The sequence below is a fragment of the Apteryx rowi genome, unplaced genomic scaffold, assembly GCF_003343035.1.
Source record: "Apteryx rowi isolate R43461 unplaced genomic scaffold, aptRow1 scaffold_135, whole genome shotgun sequence".
Taxonomy (NCBI): Eukaryota; Metazoa; Chordata; class Aves; order Apterygiformes; family Apterygidae; genus Apteryx; species Apteryx rowi.
Window position 1 is genome coordinate 576838 of NW_020447586.1, and position 23183 is coordinate 600020.

Below are 23183 nucleotides of genomic sequence, written 5' to 3' on the forward strand. Positions count from 1 at the left end.
ACATAACAACTGATATTCCCTAAGTACACACTATGAATAAAAATAGTATTTATATACATAGAATCTCTTAGAAAAAATTTTCCTCAAGCTTCAAAAACAGCCATGTAAGATACTGATAAAACACAGCTAAACCTGTAATGGACAGATGTGCAGAACAACTGGTGACAATTTGAACCACAAACATTCAAAAAAAAAAATCTGTGCTTGTCACAAGGTGTCATGCTACAATATGCAACATGATCTTAGTTTGAATTATTTGATTATCTGCAAAACCTAGGTAAGCTACTGCAATTGAATGCCCAGGTACACTCAGCTTTGATACAAACTTAAGCATTTGAGTTGGCAAATCAATGGACCTGTGAGCGTAAAAGATAGTACTGAAGTGAACTTGATTACTTCTAACTTTTTTTTTTTTTTAAGCAGCCCAGACGCTTTCCTTAAGGAAAGGAAGTAAAAAGCTTTCCACAGGCCTGACCCCCCTGAATAGGATAAAGACGAATCAGCTTCTGATGCATTTTATGTAAATAAGTGCGCACATAACCCAAATTTTCATTACTTTGTTTGATTTACGAAAATCTTTGTAGAAAAAGTAAAGGTTCCAGAAAAATAATTCATCAATATGTAATAAATACGTGGTTAAGTGTTTAATAATGGACTGTGAACTTTATCCCTCTTCCTTAAGGTCACTGCTGCACTTTAAGGATTAAGAGTGGGGGAAAATTCTCAAAACAGGGACAGAATATCAATGTATACAGATACGCCAAACATGCATGAACAAATTTTAAATGTGCAATGGAAAATTTCTCTTTCGAGATTAATAATGAACTTCCTGATGTGTCTCAGAGACCAGCTTGGACTAATATTCTGTCCCCAACAGTGGCCAATGGCAAATATTTCCAGAGACATTATACAAACTAGGCAGAAGTGAGCTTTCCCCAGCATCCACTCCCAGCCTTTGCTGACAGTGTTGCAGGGACCCCCTGAGCTAGAGGCTACTTCCATACTGTCATCTTTAATAGCCACCAAGGCATTTATTGTCTATGAATTTGGCTACTCCTTCTTAACCTGTTTTAAGGTTTGAGTCCATAACATGCTGTGGCAAACAGCTCCAGAATGTAATTGTGCGCAACCATACATTTTTCTCTGTTTTAACTATTGCATTGCAAGCATTCTTGCTCAAGTATAATGCTCTATTAATCTTTTCCAAGCCATTTATGTCTTTAGAGATCTCCATCAGCTATCACTATGACAAACTGAAAAGTTCTAGTATATGTAGCCCTTCCTCTGGCAGAAGCCAACCACACTTTTTCATCATCTTGTAGCCATCTGCATACCTTGGCTTTTCTTGCTCTGCTACACTCTTTCTGACACAAGTGGCCATTGTCAAACTGCATGTGTACTATAAATTTTAAAAGGACCAGAATTATGTTTTTGCTGTGGTTTTCTGTTCTTTCCTAGTCAATCCTAACAGTCAGTTTACACAGCTGATTAGTGAGCCAATGCTCTCAGAGAACTGTCCACAATCATTACTTTTGTACCTCTAATAAAGAAATAGAAGAAAACTTGGTTAAATCATGAATAATTCTAGTAGAAGACAAAGAAGTCCTAAGCTATTCTGTTTCAGAACAAAAGATAAAAATCACAAGATACACAGTAATGTGCAATAAAGATTTTCTTTGCTTCATACTTTGAAATACTGTCACAATGACGGAAAAATCAGATTTAATACTTCTAAACAATAACTCAGCCTTCTTCTGAGAACCTGAACTGGTTTGACCCATTACTCTAACTTCCTCAACACATGATTTGCATAAACAATTTTTCTAGAGATTTCTAGATCTTTTTTGCATGTTCACTGTTACGTGGTATAGAAAATTATTAATATTCTTGATCTCCATTAAAAAAGGTTTAATTTTTTGGACAAAAATAGGAAAGTCTATTTTTAAGACCTATACAATAAAGGTTCCCACTGGGTAAATTTTTAGTGTGCCTTATGAAATCTTCCAGATCTACAACATGTGACTTTGAAAAGGAGACACTTAACCTGTTTGGCAAGAAAAAACTGAATTGGGGCTTTCCAAAGTAAAGCTGAAGCTTGTTACCTGGAAAGCCAGAAACAGGTTTCAAGGTGAGCATCAGTCACTTCAGAAGACCTTTCACCAAATCAGTGCATTGTCTTGATGACATGCTTTTCACTGATGCACTGGACTAATATACAGGATATTCAGTTTACTTTGCATGCGTACCAGCTTAAGAGTTGGTGCCCATTTCCTACAATAAAGGCCTGTTTCTGTAGATTGACAAAACACTTGTCACCATACCAACCTGTGGTGGAGGTGATGAGAGTCAACACTGTGGTACCCCACCTGAAGCATCTCTGACAACTCTAAACTGCTTTCTGTGCTTTGTAACCTGTTCTTCCACTACATTTCCTTTACAAATGGGCCACGTGATAATGTTGTTCTGCAGTCTTTCAGGCTGTTTTTGTAACTTTTTCCATCAACCCATCCTGGTGACCACATTTTTTCCTAGGGGAAAAATGAACAGAGCAAGACATTTGTGTGAACTAGCTATTTTCACTCCTGATGACATCTAAGCACATGGCACTCCTGATCTTCAGATTTGCTTCAGTGGAACAGGAACAAGAACTTCTTCTTTATGATGCAAAGTTATTATTGTTTTCTATTACTTTCTTATATACACATACAAAGATCATTGGAAGGAAATACATTTTGGGCTATCACCTCTACATTTCTGTGCAAATATACATTCTATGTTTTCCCTTTTTCTGATCTTTACTTAGCCCATATGAAAACTTTCTATTTTTTTCTCCACAGCTGATACACTTTGTGCTACTTGTTTATTTTGAAAAAAAAGAAAAGTTTACCTTTTGTATTTCATTACTCCTCACAGACAATATGTTCTTTCAAAGGATGGGAGCAAAAGTAACATTGTTCTACACAGCATCCATGCAGAGTTGCCCTTTTCTAAAATACATTTCATTCCCTACTGCTTTCAGTTTGAGATATGTCCTGTTCAGGGGCTGGAAACCAACCTAGTTTCAGAGCATATGGTAGCTCTTAATCCTGTCAGGAAGCAAGCAGGAGCACTATGAGCATTTGGGATACAAAGTGACTATCTGTGTTTTATGTTGCCAAGTGAAAGCCTGAGAGACGGAGGCATTCTTGAAAGTGGGAAATTCTTTGTGTTCTTTATAAAGAAAAATTATTCTTCAGATGCTCTTAAAAAGAAATGTTTCACTGTAACAACAGTAGGGTCACAGGAGAAAATGACTATCAGTCCTACATATTTCCTTTTAAAACATTTTTGGAGACATAAAACATCTGCTATAGGGGAACAGATATCTTAAATGATCAAATTACCTGATGACTGTTTTATCTGCTATGGTTTATTCAGAAGTCTGTAAGGAATGCATGGCACAGATTTAATGATGCCTTTTCACTGTGGCAAGAATTTAAAAGTGGTTAACTTTCACAGAAAGAGGGGAACAAGTTAATATTCTAGCCTAGCATAAATACGTTGTGCAAAACTTTTTTTTAGAGGTTTACAAACTTTGAAGCAGCAGCTTCTGCTGCAATATGACTTTAAAAGGAAAAGTCAGGGCTGCGAACTGTAGACCAAACTCAAAAGGGAGATCTCTTTGCCAAAAAGGCAAGTGGAAGTTTAGCTTTCCAAGAATACCAGAGTAGGGTTAGTAGTACAAGGAATTACCATTTGAACACTTGCTAACATTAAGAAATATAAACTGACTTCATTTTATGAAGGAGATGACCTTTTCTAATAATTTGTTACAGCTTTGCTATTGCACACTTTGCTGCCCACGCCAAGTGTTTAAATTACAATTTTTTTTTCCAATGTAAGCACTATTTTAAGCATATCTTTATAAAAACTATATTCAGAAAAGCTTGGTTGGTTTTAAAATGTCCGGAACACATCAAACGATCATTTTATTTTCAAGTAAAATAAAATAAAATAAAATAAAATAGCCTCCTCATTTAATACCAAGGGCCCTGATCCAAGGAAGCAGGAAGCACACTGCACAAAACAGTATGTTAATAAATATGTTGATGTAAGGGTACATTTTAGACTTCCAGAGAAGATACAAATATAGTAAGGGTACTTTAAAAGTTCCTCTGCTTTGACAGACTATTCCAAAACTACCCTTTATTTTCTAAATGGAAATGTAGATAACTTATTAAACCTTTACCCAAAAAAAAAAAAAAAAGTGTTGATCTTAAAACTTGAGCATAGACATCAACAGGATTAAATGCTTTCTGCCTTTTTTTTTTCTTTGGCAAATTACAAAAAAAATATTTCTTGCACTCCTATTTTAATGCAAATGCTGGCTGTCTCTTATTCTGCTCCTAAGAAAACCTGACACTTTGCCCATAAGAAATTTCTACGAATAGGTATTTTCATGCTATGTAAGATGATCCAATTAAATGTCAAAAATGCTTTCATTCCTGTAAAGTGTGTTTTCACTTTAGGAGATTTCTAAATACTAAAAGCCTCCTTCTCTGTACACTTGGGTCAACATATATTAGCATCACAGAGTAAAAAGTAAAATAAAGGTAACTAAGAATTATAACGTCACTCCATCTGCATAGCAAAAATATTCATCCAGGTGCTTATCTCTCGTCTCACTTTCCTGACAGCTACACTTCAAACCTCCAGTTCACGTGGTGTGAAGCTGCTAAAGCCACCCTCCTGCTCTGTACGTCCCTGCCCGCTGCAGCCCCTTTGAGTTCTTCTCGTGTCTCTTTCCATTCCGTCAAACCACTTTTTTATGAATATGCTTCCAAGGCTTGTGTAACATCAATTCTCTGTTCTTATTTGATCTAATCATAACATATCACCAATGCTCTTCCTGCTCTTACAAGAAATCCAGCCTTGATACCCTATTAATTTGATTTTTCTAAAATTTAATTCATGATGCCTTCTTCCCCTCCTGCCAGTACTATGCAACAAGCAGATCAGAAATCACACACGAGGCAATATCATTCTCATGCCAAAACACCTCTGTCAGGCTTGCATTCATGTCTATCACAAAACGTGAAGAAAACAAGACAATTCTGTTTTCCTTTGTGATTTATTTCATCTGTGCTATGAAAATGATTCTATTGGATAGTAATGTAAAATTGTTACTATCCTATCTTTGTTTTTTCTATTCAGCTATTGCATTCCTCTTCATTATATAGTTTCTTTACTTCTGCACAGGAAATAAGTTTCTTGGAGATGTCTACAGAAAACTCACACACTTTAAGGTATTTAATTAGTAAATAATCCTAATGCACTGTGAGCAAAATGTTCCCTGAAAAACAGTACAATGGTATAGTAATACATTTCTTCCTTTTCTGTAATCTGAGCGATTCCTGTAAACCACATTTCATGATTTCATGCTTAATTTCAAAAATCATTTTATTTATTAAAATTATCATAGGGTTTTTGTATGCATTTTGTAGCTAAAATTTAACTTTTTAAATTTAAGATTCCACAATTAAAAAAAAACCTACGTAATTCTGAAAGATTTTTTTCAGTATTGGAAACATTTTCAAATTATTCCTGGCAATACTATATTAAAAAAAAAAAAAAAAAAAGTAGAGGGGAAGAATTAGGCCAAGAAGGTAAAAAACAGAAAAAAACAGTATCTTATTCCATCCAATAAATACTATAGCACCAAAGTTTTCCCCAACTGAAATGTCTCAAGAGATAGGATGCAACCTGTTTTCATCTTCATTACAACCAAGCAATTAGAGATAACAGCTTTATTTTACTTTTACTGCCTTAAATAAAAAAGTTAACTTTTTCGTTTAGATCATTCTGAAGTTTGCATTCCCTTTTGTGTGTGTCCTGCTTAACCACACAGATAAGGGGATTGAAGGAGGTGTTGGTTGGCTGTTATTACTGTTTTTTTAATAGTCTATTATTCTAGGGCCAAATTTATGAAAATTGTGAACTACATTGTGAATTATGAAAACTGTGAAATCAAGGTTTTCATGTGAAGAAGTTACACTATGTTTCATTATAAGAGTGACTCACTGTAAGAATGACTGATCTTAGCACTGGTTATAGCAGATGCCAGTGACTTAGATACTTTCTAAGATATGCTTAGATACTTTCTAAGAGAAGTGCAAGAAATAGCTGATTGTTCCTCTTCACAGAAAACACTGCCTAGATCAGAATGGCTAGCTTCATTAATATCTTCCTGATAAATGAGATTGAAGGCAGAAGTATTCCATTACACCCCATTTCAGTTAAAAAACTATTTGATTTAAAATTACCACTATTATTTTCTATCTCTAAATAGCCTCCTGTATGCCATCTTCATGAAGGTCTCTAAGCTTATATAATTTTGTGATGTATCAGCATACGTGAAGAAAGCAGTTATGCCTCCTAAATAAGAGTCAGTGATCAGGGGCCCAAGTTGTGCCTGCACCGGAGGAGCTTCTGTAAGACCATGTCTCAGTGTTCTTGCAAACCGTTTCCGATTCAAACATTTTTTGAGGTTTTGGGATAGTCTTCAAAGAGAGTCTGGACTCTGAGAAAGCAAGCTGAAACATTGGGCATCAGGTCTTCCCTCCATCAGGGAATCCTTTATTCAATTCCCTTTGAAAGCCTGCAAGATACAAGGTCATCAAGAACTGGAAGAGCCTCCCGTGTCTCAGATGTGCAGGGATAGACCCTGACTATTCCCCTGCTCGAGCAAGCTGAGTAGGGGATGACTTTTTTGATGAGAAACTCATGTTCCATTCATGGTAGGGTACCCATCATCCTGAAAACATAAAACCTTCAGTACAGACTGAAAACAGACACACAAAAGAACATGTTGCCATTTAAATATCATAAAAGGGAGCTATGAGATGGATTCCAACAGCAAATCTGCACAAAGACATTAGATGAAGAGTCAGCCTTGGCCCTGGCCCTCAGTTCCTTCCTGCTTGTATTTGTGGGGCAGACTTTTCACTGTGTTTTGACAAGCTAGATGAGGTTGCATGGATCATCTACAGTGCGCTCTACACATGTGCAGTCCTTTTCCTTTCCTCCTTAAATAAAGCACCCACATATCACTGCCTACACATCCCACACTTCAGAAAAATATGATGCATTTATTATGTGATCTCTCTAATTCCATTGCACTAAACATTTTTCCACTATATAGGTACAAGACACAGAAACTGATGTAGTAGTCAAAAGGACCTATTTGGCCTCTCTTATTTGGAAAAACCATCCAGTAAAACGTACTCAGATTTTTCAGTATGAGATATTACACAAGGGCAAGTACTCTATCCAAACATTACTTCATAAATGTTTCCTTTGAAAGTATAAAATATTAAATGCAAGCATATGTAACAACTATTAAAAAACTGTTGGAGAAATGACTAGGTAGCTAGATAACAAGTATGTCTTACTTTACAGCCATATATTTTGAATGTCTTTAATTTGTACTGAGTTTGACATCAAATATTATTTTGTTTTTAAAATTTAATTGTATGCATAAGAAAATTATAAAATAATAATAAAAATAATAAAAAATACTATACAGTGATTCTTTACATAAAATAACATAGAGCATATATTAGCATTCTATACTATATAGAGAGCAATTGACTACAGACATATGATTATTTATAGTGTTGCCAACTTGCACAATTTCATTATGAATGTACACACAGTATTTCATCTAAATGTTTTTCACATAAAGAAAGATACTATAAAAGATAGGTATTAAAGTCATAAAATCCAGAAGAAAATGAAAGATATCTTTAAAAGCTCATATCAGCTGGGCTTGACTCAGTTTTTCAACAGCTCAGACAGACAAAAGGACACAGGAAATGATTCACTGCTCAATGCAGTGAGTGGGGCATAAAATCACTAATTTTTTATATCTCTTGCAATCTGATAGCTTAGACTAGACCTTTTCTGCTGGTGAAAAAATTTTTGCCAGCAGAAAGCTGAGCTTAGCAGTCCACTGCTGCCCCGATTTGTGCCTTGCCGCCCTGCCCTAGCCTTGACGTGACCTTCTCTCGTGTACGGTGGTAGTATTGGTGTGAAGGAGGAGGAAGCTGTGGTGCCTGGAGTGCCTCGCTTAGCGGCAGCACCATTTACTCCTACCAAATTACTCCTACCACAGATGGGGAGAGCTCCTCTGAGGGTCTCTGGCAGATGTAGGTTACTCTGCACTCCAGCAGCAAGGAAAAGGAACTTAGTCGTTCCCAGCTTTCGTAACAGGTGGGAAATCCCTATCCCACGTCTACTATTGATTTCATTAGAAAAGGTAAAATAAAATAAGAATAAATCTTTGCAGTTTACATCTTAGATTTCCTTAGTTCAGGGAAGATTTACATTTAGTGATCTCATCCCTCATGGATGTTAGAAAACAGTTTCACAGGCTGAGATTGGATGAACCACAATGACAGATTTTCATGACACAAGCTAAGGATTCAGCTGGAAAAGTTCAGAAGTGTCCTGCTAGCATATAAATCAAACTGTAACTCCCTTGCTTTTATAATACAACAATGTAACTACAACTGCAAGGCAAAAAGAAAAAGCCATTAAAATTCAAGACAGTAGACAAGTAACAAAGAATTCCAGTTGCACTTTTACACTACCAGACTGAAACATTTCCAGTATTTAAACACTATTTACATCCTGGGTATGCAGAATAGCAGGCACTTTGGTGCAAAGTGATAAGTATTATTAAAGCATAAAAAAACCCCTCAACCATAGAGATATTTTAAGACAACCACAGTATCTGAATAAAGTTATTTTACTCAGTAATTAGCCTATACTTGTATCTTTAATACTATCTTGTATTTATCCTATATTTTTATTTTACAAATAAATACCATTATAGCTGTTACTAACAACTCTATAAACAAATACACAAAATTATACTGCATATCAAATTATTTACATGTTGATTAATTAGAGAGTTTCATTTTCAAAAATTATTAATATTTAATCAAAACATACACAGGCTAACTGAAGTTCAATCATTGGTTTTCTAAACTCTATTCAAAATTGTGAGCTTACAAAGCTGGATGTAAACACCAAAATTAACCTTGTAGTCTTCCTAAACATGTTCAAAGCCCTACTGCCTCCTAAAAGATATTGCTAAAACAGATTTAGTAAGAAAACAATAAATAATTTGATATGATATAATGATATAATCTGAAAAAACAAAAGTTGGTCTTGAAACTAAATGAAAAAACAGTTTTTTTCTTCACTTTTAACTTTCTAAAATGCTTTGGTTAACTGCTTCAAATCAAAATAAGTTAAAATAAAGGAGGATAAGGAATTGCCTGAAGCAGCAAATTCTTGATCAATTGTTTACAGCAGAAAAGAGTTGGGGGTTTTTTTGTTGTTTTTTGGGGGTTTTTTTTGAAATGATAAGTGGTTAGTAATTAAAAGTAAGCTCAGTGATTAAAAAATTGCCATCAAAACTCCATTCAGAGGGGTTTATTCCGTGTTACCCTACTACTGCTCAGATTAATTAAGTTTTAAACACTTAAAATAAAACACTGAAAAATAAAACAATCTCACTTGTTGCAGCCTAACTATTTTGTATCTGGTTACAACACAGTATGAAACCACAGATTCAGCTCTTGATGTGAAAACCTGGCTCACTGCTCTTGGAAAAGTGTTGCCATTAAAACAAACTCAGTAAAACAGGAGGCAAGGTAAGGTGGAAATGTATCTTAGAGGTTCACAGAAAGCAAGAAACTAACCAATTTTAAGATGGACTTTAAAATATTTACAGGAGGAATAAAGTGGTGGCTTGCAATAGCAGAAATCTAGATTTCATAATCCAGGACATATACCGTAGTTTTGTGTTCTTCTGCTTTATCGATAAACTGCACCAAAGCTGCACTAATTAGTTCAATGTTTTATGATACTGTTAGACTAATTTAGCTATTTATTTTTACACTTATTTGGAATTCACATCCAATTAAGTTCTGCCTTGCTGTACTTTTGGACATGTAACTCTCAATGATAAAAATAGGAGTTTTATTCTGTAGGCTACAGAAATTTAACTTCCTTTGACCATTTAAGAGATCCTATGTATTACAGATATTTGTATATCAGAAGCACTATACTACTATATGGAAATCACTTCCTAAACACCTTCTGCATTTTTGTACTTCTACATAGTTCAAATTATATTAAAGTAAAACTTCTTAGCAAGGCCATAGAAGACACTGGTGTTCAAAAGCCACATTTGACTATTCGATTTACTTAGGCATTTCCAGCTCCTGGATACACTTCAGAGCTATGGTACTTTTCACAGAAATAAATATTCATAAAATGAAATTGAGTGAGATGTCTATGGCTAGCTTTTCCACAAAAGCACTTAAAAGAGGCTCCTGCTCCTATAGTATGAAGTGCTTATTTATAAATAAGTCAGTGAACTTATGATCATGACTTTGCTGTGAAAGGGGATATTGTTAAAAGCCAGTTGTACAAATGGAAAATTGAGATAGGCCTAGATTAAGTACCATATTGGAAATTTGCATAGGAAGTCTTGGTGAACTTGGTGAACCCAAATTCTCTGAATGACAACAACCTTACCCACAAAAGATTATCTTCCCTTTATATGGGACACATTTAGAGGATCTTCTGTTCAGGACAGTTTCTATATTTTGGGGTAAGCTAATGCATGGGGCAAAAATTCAAAGTTTACAAAACTTTTATCGATTCTGTGAATTTTGTGGAGCAGCAAGCCCAGAGACATGTCAGAGAACGTCTGACCTAGATAGCTTAAAAACATGCAAAAATGCCTTCATTCTTCTGGAGAGGAACTTGCTTTAGTTGGTCTCCTCATCTAGTCTGCACATCCCTCTGCCTGTACTTCCACTCTGAATTCCCTACAGTATTCAGAGAGTAACATTTACAACAAAAGAAAAAAATTTAGTTGTGCTAGTGAATACCATAAAAAAAATTCTGGCCACAGTGATCAGCTGTGGTTCTCATGATTATGTATACACCTCCAGGTGGTGGCAACTTTGATCAACTATATTTTAAATGGTAACCTGAAATAGCCTTTCTTTACTGAAACCTAACACGATGCTTTTTCAGTGATATCCAACCTGACAATTTTCAATGCTAAAATGTTAAAAAAAAAAAAAAACCATACAGACACCCACCTCTTACAAAACTCCTCTTTCTGACCTCCACTGATTTCTCTTCTCCAAGCGTGCCTGCTACATTTCCCTCTGCAAGTCAGGCAGGACTCCTCACCTACACCCATGCTTGGTCCTTTGAAGGACTGGGTCTGGGCCACCGCCCAGCCCTGAGCTTTACCTGCCTTGTTGAGCAATGAGAAATGCACCTCGAGGTTATGACATGCTGTAAATGATAGGTTTGAAGTCTTACTTTTTGGCATTGACCGACTGGAAATTTCCCTTGCCCCCACAGCAACCGAATGTCCTATAGCATGCATTTGTAATTGCCTTAAGTAAGGTTCTTCCATGATTGTGTCTCAGCAAAAGAGAAGAAACAAACAAACCTCCCCCCCTTACTAGTGACCCCCCGCACCCCAACATAGGCCCTTGTTGGCATCTTCTAGAAAAACAGGCACACACTGCAGGATCCCACTCTAACCACAGGGAAAAGCTGGAAGAGGGGGAACAGACTTTTCCACACTTCATCCAAGTGAAACCGGCCTCACCAAAAACATGGTGGCAGCCTCTCTCTCCTCTTCTCCATTCCTCAGGAGAAGCATGGTGTGGGGACTTCTACTGCTGTTACCACCATGCCCCATCACGGACCAGAACCCAACTCCATGAGACACTAGAGATACTCTGTAAGACTATCCCTGCCTACAGGGCTTATGTCCTAAGGGTTCCTGTTCTGCAGTTAACAGATATTTGAGTAAGTTTTAAATTAGCAATATCAAGTACCAATAGCAATTCTGCCACAGCGCATATGGCTCAGCGTGAGATTTACCATGCTTCTCAGCACACTCTTACCACTTCTCTAGCTAATAAGGTTAAAGCCAGCTACACGAGATTACAACATAGGGATTTTCTGGATAAGATAAGGGACAACAGATGGATACAGACAAGGAAGCACAAGGAAACAGCTTTTTTAAATTTACTTCTGCAGTGCTGATGTCTGTGTTCTGGGGAACTTCTTTGGCTGCCTCTTGGTGGTAATGGGCGCTAAGCATTCAACTTTAATATATCCAGCATTAACCTCCATTGGACAATGATAGCCTACCTAATCTCCTATTTTTGTCGCATCTCTTAATGCAGAGGGCTGGACTAAATGTCTGTCCCTTGAAAGAAGTACTGGAGGAAAAGGCCAAGTACTTCGTGTTAAAGATCTACAACTTTCAAATTATAAAAGAAAAATAACTAAATCCATCTTTGGCATTTTGCTAAGTTGGATGGAAGACATGTTCTTTCACTTCATTTTGTTTTGTGGTCTTTATTGTGCAGATGTTTGTTTGATTCATTACCAGTCATTATTTGTATCCATGCTATTTACATCCTTTGCAACATAATGAAGACCTGATGGCGCCTGAATTTTCTGCTATTGTTTTAAATCTCTGCAAAACTGGATGTTACCAAAGTTAGAAATTCATAATATAGTAAATTTATGATTTATAATATTTATAATATAGTAAATTTGCACCATCCCCCTAAAATAATGTGGCAAGCATTCCAAGGGAGTTCTATTAAGAGACAGTAATATCAGTATTTTATTAGAAAATGCTTCCTAGTAAACAAGTGAGGTGGAAGCATGTCTTGGAATGTTGCTATAGCTGATGCTTTAACTGAAAACAGATATGAGAATACAGGATTGAATGGTACACTAACAGATTTTAAATATATTTAAAAAAATATATATATATATATATATATACGAAGAAAACCCTGCTCTTTGCAAGACCGTAAGATAATGAAACTGGGAAAAACACAGCAACAAAACAGTTTGAAAACAGCATCTAACTACTTTCTCTCCAGAAGACCCTGGAGCTATCAAATTATCAGAACATTGCACTCACAATCCTCTGAGATCAATAAAATGCTGGAAACCCTGTCTTTCCTAAAGCATCAGAAAAACTCCATTTACTATTTCTGAGATATCTTATTACCTGGGAATCTCAACCAGTACTGAGATTACAAGCAAATGGTATCAGTTTTAAAAGGATCTTGTTTGTATAGAATCATATAGGTGTGTCAACATGAGATGTATTTAAAAAAAAGAAGCCTCACCCCAACACAGTAAGAAATTATTGAAACAATCAACTGAGGTCAATCTATTTAAGGCAAAAGCTATCTCCAAAATGACTCATAATTCTGACATATTAGGTAAAATGGAACTCAATTTATACACGCCAAGAAAATTGTTGACCTTTTTTTTGACAGAGGCAGATTTTTTAGCTGAGTGTAGTAAAAGGCTTAGGCAAACTAGATCTGGAAATACTACATGTTTGTTTTCCATTTTGTTGCAGTCAGTGTTACTAGGACATTTTACTAGCTATCATAAATCTTTCAAAACATTAACTGTGGTCACAACATTTTATATAGCACATGTGTTGTACACCTGTGGATTTCTGACAAGGGATGAGAGGAGATATTACCTGAACAATCAGATAACATACTTCATGGCCTAATGAAAGGATTCAGGTGCTTAGTGTCTGACATTTGAAACGGTCTATCTTTAATAAAAAACTTTGAAAAAAAATAACTACACAGAGAAAATGCAATTACTATTCACTATGGTACAGTATCAGCAAAGCAACAGCTTGCAGATCGTAGAATGGAAGAATTTTTGTCTAAAAATTGCTTGCAAAGTGTACGTGTTCCTTAAGGAGAAGTTTACTTTGAGTCTTTACAACTTCCAGTAATATGACAGTGTGCTAACATTTTGTACTTTCTTAAACATCACATCACATGCAGTAGAAATGCAATCCAATGGACTGAATGGAAAGGAAGAACATGCTGGGCTCCCTTCCTGATTCTGTCACTCACTAGCTCACTGATCTTGCGCAGGTCATTCAGCCTGTCAGTATTTCCAGCTATAGAAATTATGCTCTTTCTTATGCCTTTTGAAAACTATTTTGAGATGATACTGTTGTGAGAACAACATTATGTATCCCTGAACAATTCTTCCAGGGCATCAGCATGTTTGCAAGTATGTTCATCTAGACACTATCCATCAGTCAAAACTTCTAGCTTTTGACGCAAATACTGAGCTAGATGGAAACGACAAGCAAAACTCCACAGCTAGTTAAGTTCACAATCACAATGTCCACCAAACACAACTGCATGTTTGTGCTAGGATCTGCTGAATCACTTTGCTGGCACGAGGGCAGAACAGAAAAGCAGGTGGCGGGATGCTAAAACAAGGCAGTGCACAGCCTCCAAGCGGGGCAGCTCCTGAAAGGACGCAGCCTCCCTTAGAAACAATCATTCCCTCAGTTTCTCCCGATTAACRTGACCGCAAATTGATGCCAACATAAATCAGCATCATTATACAATCTGCCCCTAAAACTGTAACATTTCACACTAATAATTCACTGCTGTACTATTTATACAGAAGACATTAGCTAACAGCAAACAACTAACGTGGCTTAGAAGGTACATGTCGCACAGGCTCAGTGTGAATCACTGCAGTGAAAGGTACAAAGGGTGGGGAAACTCAAATGTGCATGCGCTTGCTTGAATAAATAGTCCTCCAGCACTTATTTGTCAGCATAACACTTGAAGTGAGTGAGAAAATATCTATTGATTTCCATCTACTGGGCTTAGTACTAAAGTTTGAGTAACGATCCACCAGCTATTTGACTCAGAATTTTATCTGTCAATAACAAAAGAAAGGAAAAAAAACAGAAAGAAAAACAATCCAGACCACTTCAAATTTAAAAGATAGCTCGCTCCCCTGCAGGTTATTCCAAAATCTGAAACATGAGACTGTTTTTGACTAAGCTAACAAAAACTCTTAAAGACAGAGACACCATGATCCCCAAAACCCACCAACTGTAGGAAAAGAATCTTCAATGCTTACCAGTCTAAACTTACATATTCCTTTCATTAGCTAAAAGTAAATTTAATTTCTACGTAAACAACTCTGGAAGTTTTTTTCCTAAAAAAGCCCTACTTTTTTTTAAACCATCATATGTCCCTAATGTTTGAATACTAAAGTCAAGTCAGAAACCACTCATTAAGTTACAGAAGAGCCGTTAGCATCAGGGTGGAGCAAAAGGATCTAATTTCTGTGAAGGAGTAAGAGACAGGGAGCATACACATAAGCAGGACAGGTGAATAGAAGAGCGCTGCAGCCAAACCACCATGGGAAGCACAAGAGCACTTAGGTCCAGGTGATTTTGATCCCAATGCAACAGCCTTGAGATTTTCCAGCCAGAAGGAATTTTACAGGGGCAGTGAGAACTGACAACACTGAAATCAACTTAGTTCAGCTGAAATTAATGGACCTGTGCTGATTTATACCACATGAGAATCTGGCTTACTGTTTTACAGAAATGTGCGATTAGTGAAGGAAGGAACTAATTGGAGTTACTCTGGATTTGCACAGTGTGGAATAAGAAGTTAGCCCCAAAAAACTCATGGCCACGGTAGGGCTTTCCAAATCAGCTGTAGCGTGATACTTATTACAACTCTAAAAAGCATAAAACAAAAAATTTCTACTCTCTAAACTTCAAAACACTTCAGGAAATTAAATACCCTTCAAAAACTGCATTTTACATTTCTTCCTCCTTTTCAAAACTATCAAAAATGAAATGTTAATACATCTTTTGTTTGATCGCCAAGATATCCAGAAAAGTATAAATTTATTCTTTTGGGTTGCTTCTCTGACTAAGAATCTAAAATTTGATCACATAGTCTCACATAGTCTTGGGATGATGAAACAGTAAAAGGACTAGGAAAAAGTGAGGTAATACAATTTAGATCAAAAATTCTCTTCAAATCTTTGCTACTGACACAAAACAGGTCAAAAAAATAAAAGAAAGAAAAAAAGGAAAAAAAAAAGGAAAAAAATCCTACTTCTCCTCTACCCAAGAGGGAGCGCAAGCACACCGCTCAGAACCTGACTACGGACTACAATAATTAAACAGTCCATTACTGTTGTCCTAATCTTGCTGAAACTATTTAGATTCTGAAAGCTTGTATTTGCTTAAAGAACTGTCACAGGCTGCCATCAGCCAAATGAAATTCAAGTGTACAAAAACATGCCACGACATTAAATGAATAAAAGTTTTATCAACTCAGACCAGAAATAAGTTTGAATCTTTCATGCCCAACATGGCAATTACAACCTCTCCCACCAGAGCTTTATATTGAAAAGCTGTCCTCCCAAGACTGTGAGCTAAATTAATGACTACTGATAGAAAAACTCTGTGCAGCTAGCACTCACTTAACTGCAGCTGCCAGAAGTGTCTTGCACAATAGCTCATATCCTGATGTTTCTGAAAAGTTACATATTTAATAAACCCTGTGTTACTCCATTGCATTATATTACAGTCTTAAGAAAATTTTTTAAAAATCATAGGCAAATTCTGATCAAAGATAAATCCACTGCTTGCTAAATACATAATGAACATCCTCATTTAGCTTGCTATCCTTGTTTAATATTAAGAATATTAAAACCGTTCAGTATTAATGTTTCAACGAGATTAAAAAGAATAAAGCTTTAAAGGGTTTGTTAAAAGAATGAGACAGAAACATTTCACTCATATACACTATTTTGTTAGCAATGTATACAAGTATAACAAAATAGTACTAGATTTCAGACAACTTTTGCATTTTAGCTAGTTAAAACTATCCATGACAGATGCCGTTGCATTTTTAGCTTCACATATCTGTAACAGTCATTTTATGAAGCTGTCTATATAAACAGTCTCTTACATATATTTACTTACCAACAGTATCACATGGTTCGTCTTTATGTACACAGAAATCCTTCCTAGAATTGGGAGGGGGAAAGAGAAGAATGTTAAGCAAGTCAAATGATCATATTGGTAGTGACTCTGTGACCTATTTCCAAATATTTTGTATGGCTCAATGAATAACTACAGAACTCCATTATCTCAGCAAAGACCATGGGGAAGCAAAGGCCAAGATTACCCAGAACACTTTAACATTAGTTTAACTTCAGAAGAGATTTAGGAGTAGTCAGCTGACAAAAAATGTACCATATATTTAAGTTGCATTGCACATAACTCCTGCTTCTTCCGCATTCCAATCTCTTGAAATGTAGGAAGTCTAAAGTTAGTCTTCAGAAGTTTGCAGAAGTTAGTCTTTTTCTCATTTGAAATGAAAGCATCTGCAATGCTTACCATCAGATTCAAAAGCAGCATTGACTTTATCTTTGCTCTAGATGCTGTAATACAGACAGTTTTTGTGCTCATAAGAAAATAGTAAAAATGACTAGGAAGGAAACATGGAATAAATACGTGCATTTCTGCTAGGGCATCCACCCTACTGCAGTAGAAAAGTTACCTTTCTATTCCGTCTATGAAGCTAGATATGTGTGTATATGTGTGTGTGTACAGATCAGTGGAAGTTTACTAATATCTGAGATATCCTGCAAAGAATTACTCTATATATGGATTTCCTGGTTCCAATATTGATTTAGTTACTAAATATTACTCCATGAGTAAAGGTCTTTGCTTTTTATATCTGGAAAGTTCCAAAGTGTGCATTTGGTGTGTGCCTGTAAACTGAGGACCATGTAAGAGAGTTAACCCTTTATTAAGCTTTTTTAACCTATTAAGGCAGGGCTAAGATTCAATCAGATAATTACACCTCCTAATAGCTCCAGAAGAAACGCTGAAGTTAGAAGTCATCTAACTAAGCAATCCTCTTAATACGGATTAGGCTGCACCTCACTTTTCCTTCCCAAATTTTGCCTTTTTATGGAACAGTACCAAATAATCAAAGCCAGTTTTCTTTCAAAAAATTTCTTACATGGGTGTTACTATCTAGTAACTAGATGTTTGCTAGCATCCACAAGAACTGTTTGGTGCTCGAGATGAGAGGGCAGACTGGCGATACTTACCATTTTTGCAAATGCAGCTACTCCAAGAGCCTTTTGTTCGCTGTTTTTTTCCCACAGACTATTCCCACATAGTGACTTAGGCCCAAAAGCAATCTCGAGAGGCTGGCAAATTTTTGACACTTGTTAAAGGCCACACAGCCAGAGACACGGCGACAGAGCTTTTGATTCTGCAGTCCCCGCTGCCAGACGATTACTGAGCAGAAAAGCAGAACAACAGCACTAGAAACTAATTCTCAGAATAAAGTGATAAAGAAACTCTGGGAATCCACTTAGATGGGCCTTAGGGATGGAGCCAAAAGGGGTGAACAAGAAGCTATAATCAGATACAGAAGGAAGTTCTTTCCTTTTTTTCAAACCTGCAACGAATTGCATTAACGCACTGGGCTGTAACACAAGTCTTTGTTTTGCGCTATGTCACACAAGGGACTTATTGTATTGTCAAGCAACATGACAGAACAACTAGAAATATGGTACTTGCGGTGAAGCAAGAGAACATGCATAGAGACAATCTAAGGACATCGACTGGTCTCCCATGTACACATGTACAGTTACCATAAATACTAACTGACGCCACAAGTCAAAAGGAGAGAGCACGCCTTCAAACTTAAAAGGCGGCCATCTGACATTTTCAAGTTACCAATGTCCAAGAGGTTTCTGCTTATGTAATAGCTTTCTTCTCACATACTGAGTTGTTTTTGTTTTGTTTCTCCTCCTTGGCTGACTCCAGCTATGGTTAAACTGTGCACCCCAGAGTTGGGGGAAACAGCACTGCGATGTTTCAGCAAGAGGGAAGTGCTATAAGCCAGTCTCAGTTCCTTATTTACATTGAAAACAATGTAATACCTTCATTAATTTCCAATTATGAGGATGCATTACATACATTTGAGACAAGGCTACTTAGTAAAGCTTTACAGCTCTAGCTAGACCTACAAATGACTCGCACAGAAATTGTTCTCTAATTCCTACAAGATAACTTAAATATAACTTAGATAAAGATAATTTAAATAAATTATGCCTACGTTATGCATGTCTATATATATACAGACACATATACAGACACACATATATGCATGTATACACACATACTCCTATGTGTGCATATACTCCTATTTCCACACCTGTTGTTACTATTAAATAAAATTTACCAATACAAAACACACTAGCTCATAGTCTATTATTTGTTACATTCAATTGACATGCTGAAACTACGCAAAAGAAAGGAGAGGATATGAACACTTCCAAAGTATCAGATTGTATAAATAGAGCAACAAAGCACACTACAAAGCCCTAAAGAAAGTCCAGCCACTGAGGTTATTTGCCTTTGTTCTTTTCCTCCCTTTTCTTAGCAATAGTAGGGCCTCAGCCCTATTATTTTGCATTACATTAGCATTACCATTAATGCATATAGAATATTTTGTGGCACAAATAAATAACTCCGAAGCTAACATCTAAAGCTGGAAGCTGTGGTTAAAACACACGGAAATCCCTTTCCACTCAGTATCCAGCACACAACTTCTACTACTCTTAACGGTTAGTTAGCACGCACACAGAAGGGAAAGAGGCCCTATGCAAGTGAGAGAAAAGAGGAGCTTTCATGAGATTTATGACAGATTTCCAAGCTTGAATGAACTGGCTAACAGTAGAAAAGAATTCTAAGCAAGAACGGGTAACTACTATTCCATTGTTCTAAGAAATTTCATCAAGTTAGTGAATGTTTTAAACAATTACATAGGCATACCAGTCAAAACACCTATTTCTTGTCCAGACTGATTTACCATTTCCTCCCATATGGAAACATGGAGGACAGATAATGGATCTTACCAGCCTACCATATCTTCATTTTGGCTTTCACCCTACTTTCAATTTCCTAACTTCCCTAAGGCTGATAATTTTGAAAAGTGTAATGGTAGGGAAATGGGTCTACTTCAAACAAAATACCTCCTGCTGTCATTGATGTGGAGTCTAAGATATTAACCTTCATTTATTTATTTTAAGATGCAAGAGATTTGGGGTTTAATGCCCAAGTAAATTTTAACAAATCACAAGTTCTTTATATAGAACAGTTGCAATTAGCGGCCCCCCTTGGGAAATAACATTCTCACTATACTAAAAATGCCTTCATTCAGATTGTACTAAGTGAAAAATGACAACACAGTAAACGTTCTTGTCTTTTCACATTACATAATGTTCTGAAAAGAGTTCAATATATAAACTAAGTTCATGAAACATACTAACCAACTGATGCACTCTTTAAAAAATGTATTAAATGAAAATCAACTTTGGAAGTTATCAACCATGAGATAAATTATACTCTATTAGGCTGGGAATTTAAACAAACAATCTTATTATCACAGGTGCTATTTCAGAAACTGCTTAGTAATTTCAGAGTAAGCCTCAAATGCACTGTGTATTTTAGAAAAATCAGGAAATACTATAATTATATATTTAAAGTAGTTGGCAGATGGCTTTGACTCCTTAAACTTGAACCAAGGTTAAAAATGTTGATAGGAATAGGTTTTCTTCTAAAGGTCATGTATCAGCCCAATTAAAAATAGCAGCTCAAAAGTATGGCAAGTGAATCAAGTACGGGACTAATAGATCTCTAAACAGAAAAAGAAATGTAAGTGAGAAAGCCAAGGAAGGTGTATTTGAATGGAGTCCTACAGAATCTAGACTTGGTATTAGTCTTGAACAATGATCTGGAAGAAAATAGGAAAGCGCTACTGGTAAAGTTTGCAACTGAAATTAAATCTGGCAGAACGCAAATGGCAAAACGGACAAATAAATTTTTTCAGATAGCTCATCTGAAAAACTTGTATTTTACCATAGCCAAAACCAGACCCCCAAACCAGACCAGATATTGCAACAGTGTGACAATAGAAAAGGACAGAAAAAATGGAAGATAGGCATTCAAAACACAGGCATTAGGAGTTTTATACAAGAAAGTGAACATTCACCTTCAATATAGATGCAAGAAAATATCAAAGATGGCAGTAGTACTAGTACAACGGTTCATACGCTGCTGTGCCCAATTTTGGTGCTTAAGCTTCAAAGAACAATTTGAAAAATAGGAAAAGGTCTGGAAAGAGCCATGAGAATGATTACATGTCTGGAAAACAGGCTTAAAAAGCTCTCTTACTTAGTCTAAGAGAAAGATGAGTTGTGACTTGATTGCAGCCTACAAGTATTTACATAGGGAGGCACTTTCTAACAGTTCTTGAGCCACAAAGGGTATAAAGAGATTCATGGTTGAAAGCTGAAATGACACAAATTACTTTCAGAATTAAGAGCTGCACCATATTTCTAAATAACCACAGCAGCAATTCACTTCAGAACACAAATAATCTGCCTTTATTTTAAAATCTTTATATGGCCACATTTCTTATCCATAATACTAATCAAATGTAAAAACAGCTGACTAAATTTAATGTTAGGTCAGTCTAGATAATCATAAAGAGTTTTACAATCAAGTTGAGGTGCATGTAATGGAATACAACAGCTCAGTAAGAGTGAAAGACACTACTGAATGGAAGATGTGTAGCCTGAGTACAACAGCTCTAAAGAGCAAATTGACAGGGACAGGTAAAGCCATGCAGAGTTTCCTCACATATAGTATTACAAATATTGTCAACTTCTTGGACACCTTGAAAGATAGACGAGAAAAATAAAAAGCCTGAGAATGACTTAAAATTAGTGAGATTTTTAAAACAGACAAAAATATATATAGAATTCTTAAAATTGTGACAACTACACAGAATTTGGGTTTGGGGGTTTGTTTGTTTTTTTTTAAAAAACAACCTTCCGAGTCTAAGATCTGCTCTTTGCATATTTCCACACTTTCTTCTGTACCAGCAATCCCATTAAGAAATACACAAAAGTAAGGACAGTCAAGGTTCTCATGAACTCCCTCGATATCTGCTGCTGACATCATAAGAAAAAGCAGCAAAGCTTTGCAAAAATAGTGGGAGAGGTGGCAGTACTGAAATTACGATGATGGAAAAACTGCAAAGATGAAATTAAGAATCTTTTCCTCTCTCACTGTGCTAACTCGCAAGAACTCATTTTTACAGCGTTTTGCATTTCACTGGAAGTTCAGAGCTAGCAGTAGCAGTCTAATAACCAAATCTCTACCCCTTTACGTTTTAACAATTCTGGATAGCCAGACTCAGCAACCTTTTGGGGAGACCCTGCCACATTAGCTTCTGTGCAGGGGCAATTCACAGCTTTCCACCTCCCACTTTCTTGAACATGAGGGATTTGGGGCGCAAAGAATTATCAGAAAGGTAGTAGAAAGCACAGTCAGAACTGAGTCTGACCTCAATGTTATACAACTGTAAGGAAGGGTAATCCTCGTGTGTGTTAGAAGATAACAGCAAGGCTTGAAAAATTCTTGTTCTAGCTTTGGGGAGAATTCTGTGTTCTGGAAACATTTGAAAAATGAAATAACATTTAGACAATCTAAGTACTGTTTACACCATTTTCTACTGTTAGAGAATCAATCATTTCTAAGAGTGAAAATTCCTCACAACATTGTTTCACTTACATGTAATCTGGAGTGAAGAAACTACAGATGCTGCAGATAAACATGAATAATCTGCTGATTTATACAGCAATACTGCATCTTCACAGTGTATCAGCTGAATATTAAGACGGAGATCTTTCCATCACAAACACATGTGAAAAGGGCAGTTTGGAGAAGGTGACTACAACTGAAACTTTTTGATCCGCATATTTATGTTCTTCTAAAAGTTCACTGTGACACAGACCTACGGACTGGAGAAGCAGCTAGACACGATTCATCCTTTCTAAGTGAAGTTAGGTCCTGTATCATTCCTGCATCCTTTTTTCTATACTTAGAAGGCTTGATTATCTTGACTGCAACAGGGGTCATGTAAGAACTCAAATATGTGAACAGAGAGCAACTGTGGATGCTGTGGGCCTTTTTCTGCCTTACTTTCAGCTACACTATTCAGACCAAACAATCTTTGCAGATATCTTCCTACATAGCAACTAGTAATATCCTCTCAGTAGTCACAAAAACGGGGGCTTATCTCTGTGCAGCTGCACTTTATAACTTAAAAGGCAAGGAGGCCCTGATGTACCAAAGTTTACTTTTCCACAAAGGAAAATACTTC

At 36.3% G+C, this 23183-nt stretch overlaps 1 protein-coding gene across 1 annotated transcript in view; it reads right to left on the bottom strand.

Moving 5' to 3' along the window:
• The window catches only part of ADAMTS19 (ADAM metallopeptidase with thrombospondin type 1 motif 19), a 121368-nt gene that overhangs the window by 83491 nt on the left and 14694 nt on the right, over positions 1-23183 (bottom strand). The window contains exon 5 of the mRNA XM_026056969.1: positions 16910-16953. Coding sequence (XP_025912754.1) covers positions 16910-16953 — 44 coding nt within the window. The remainder of the gene's footprint in view (positions 1-16909; positions 16954-23183) is intronic.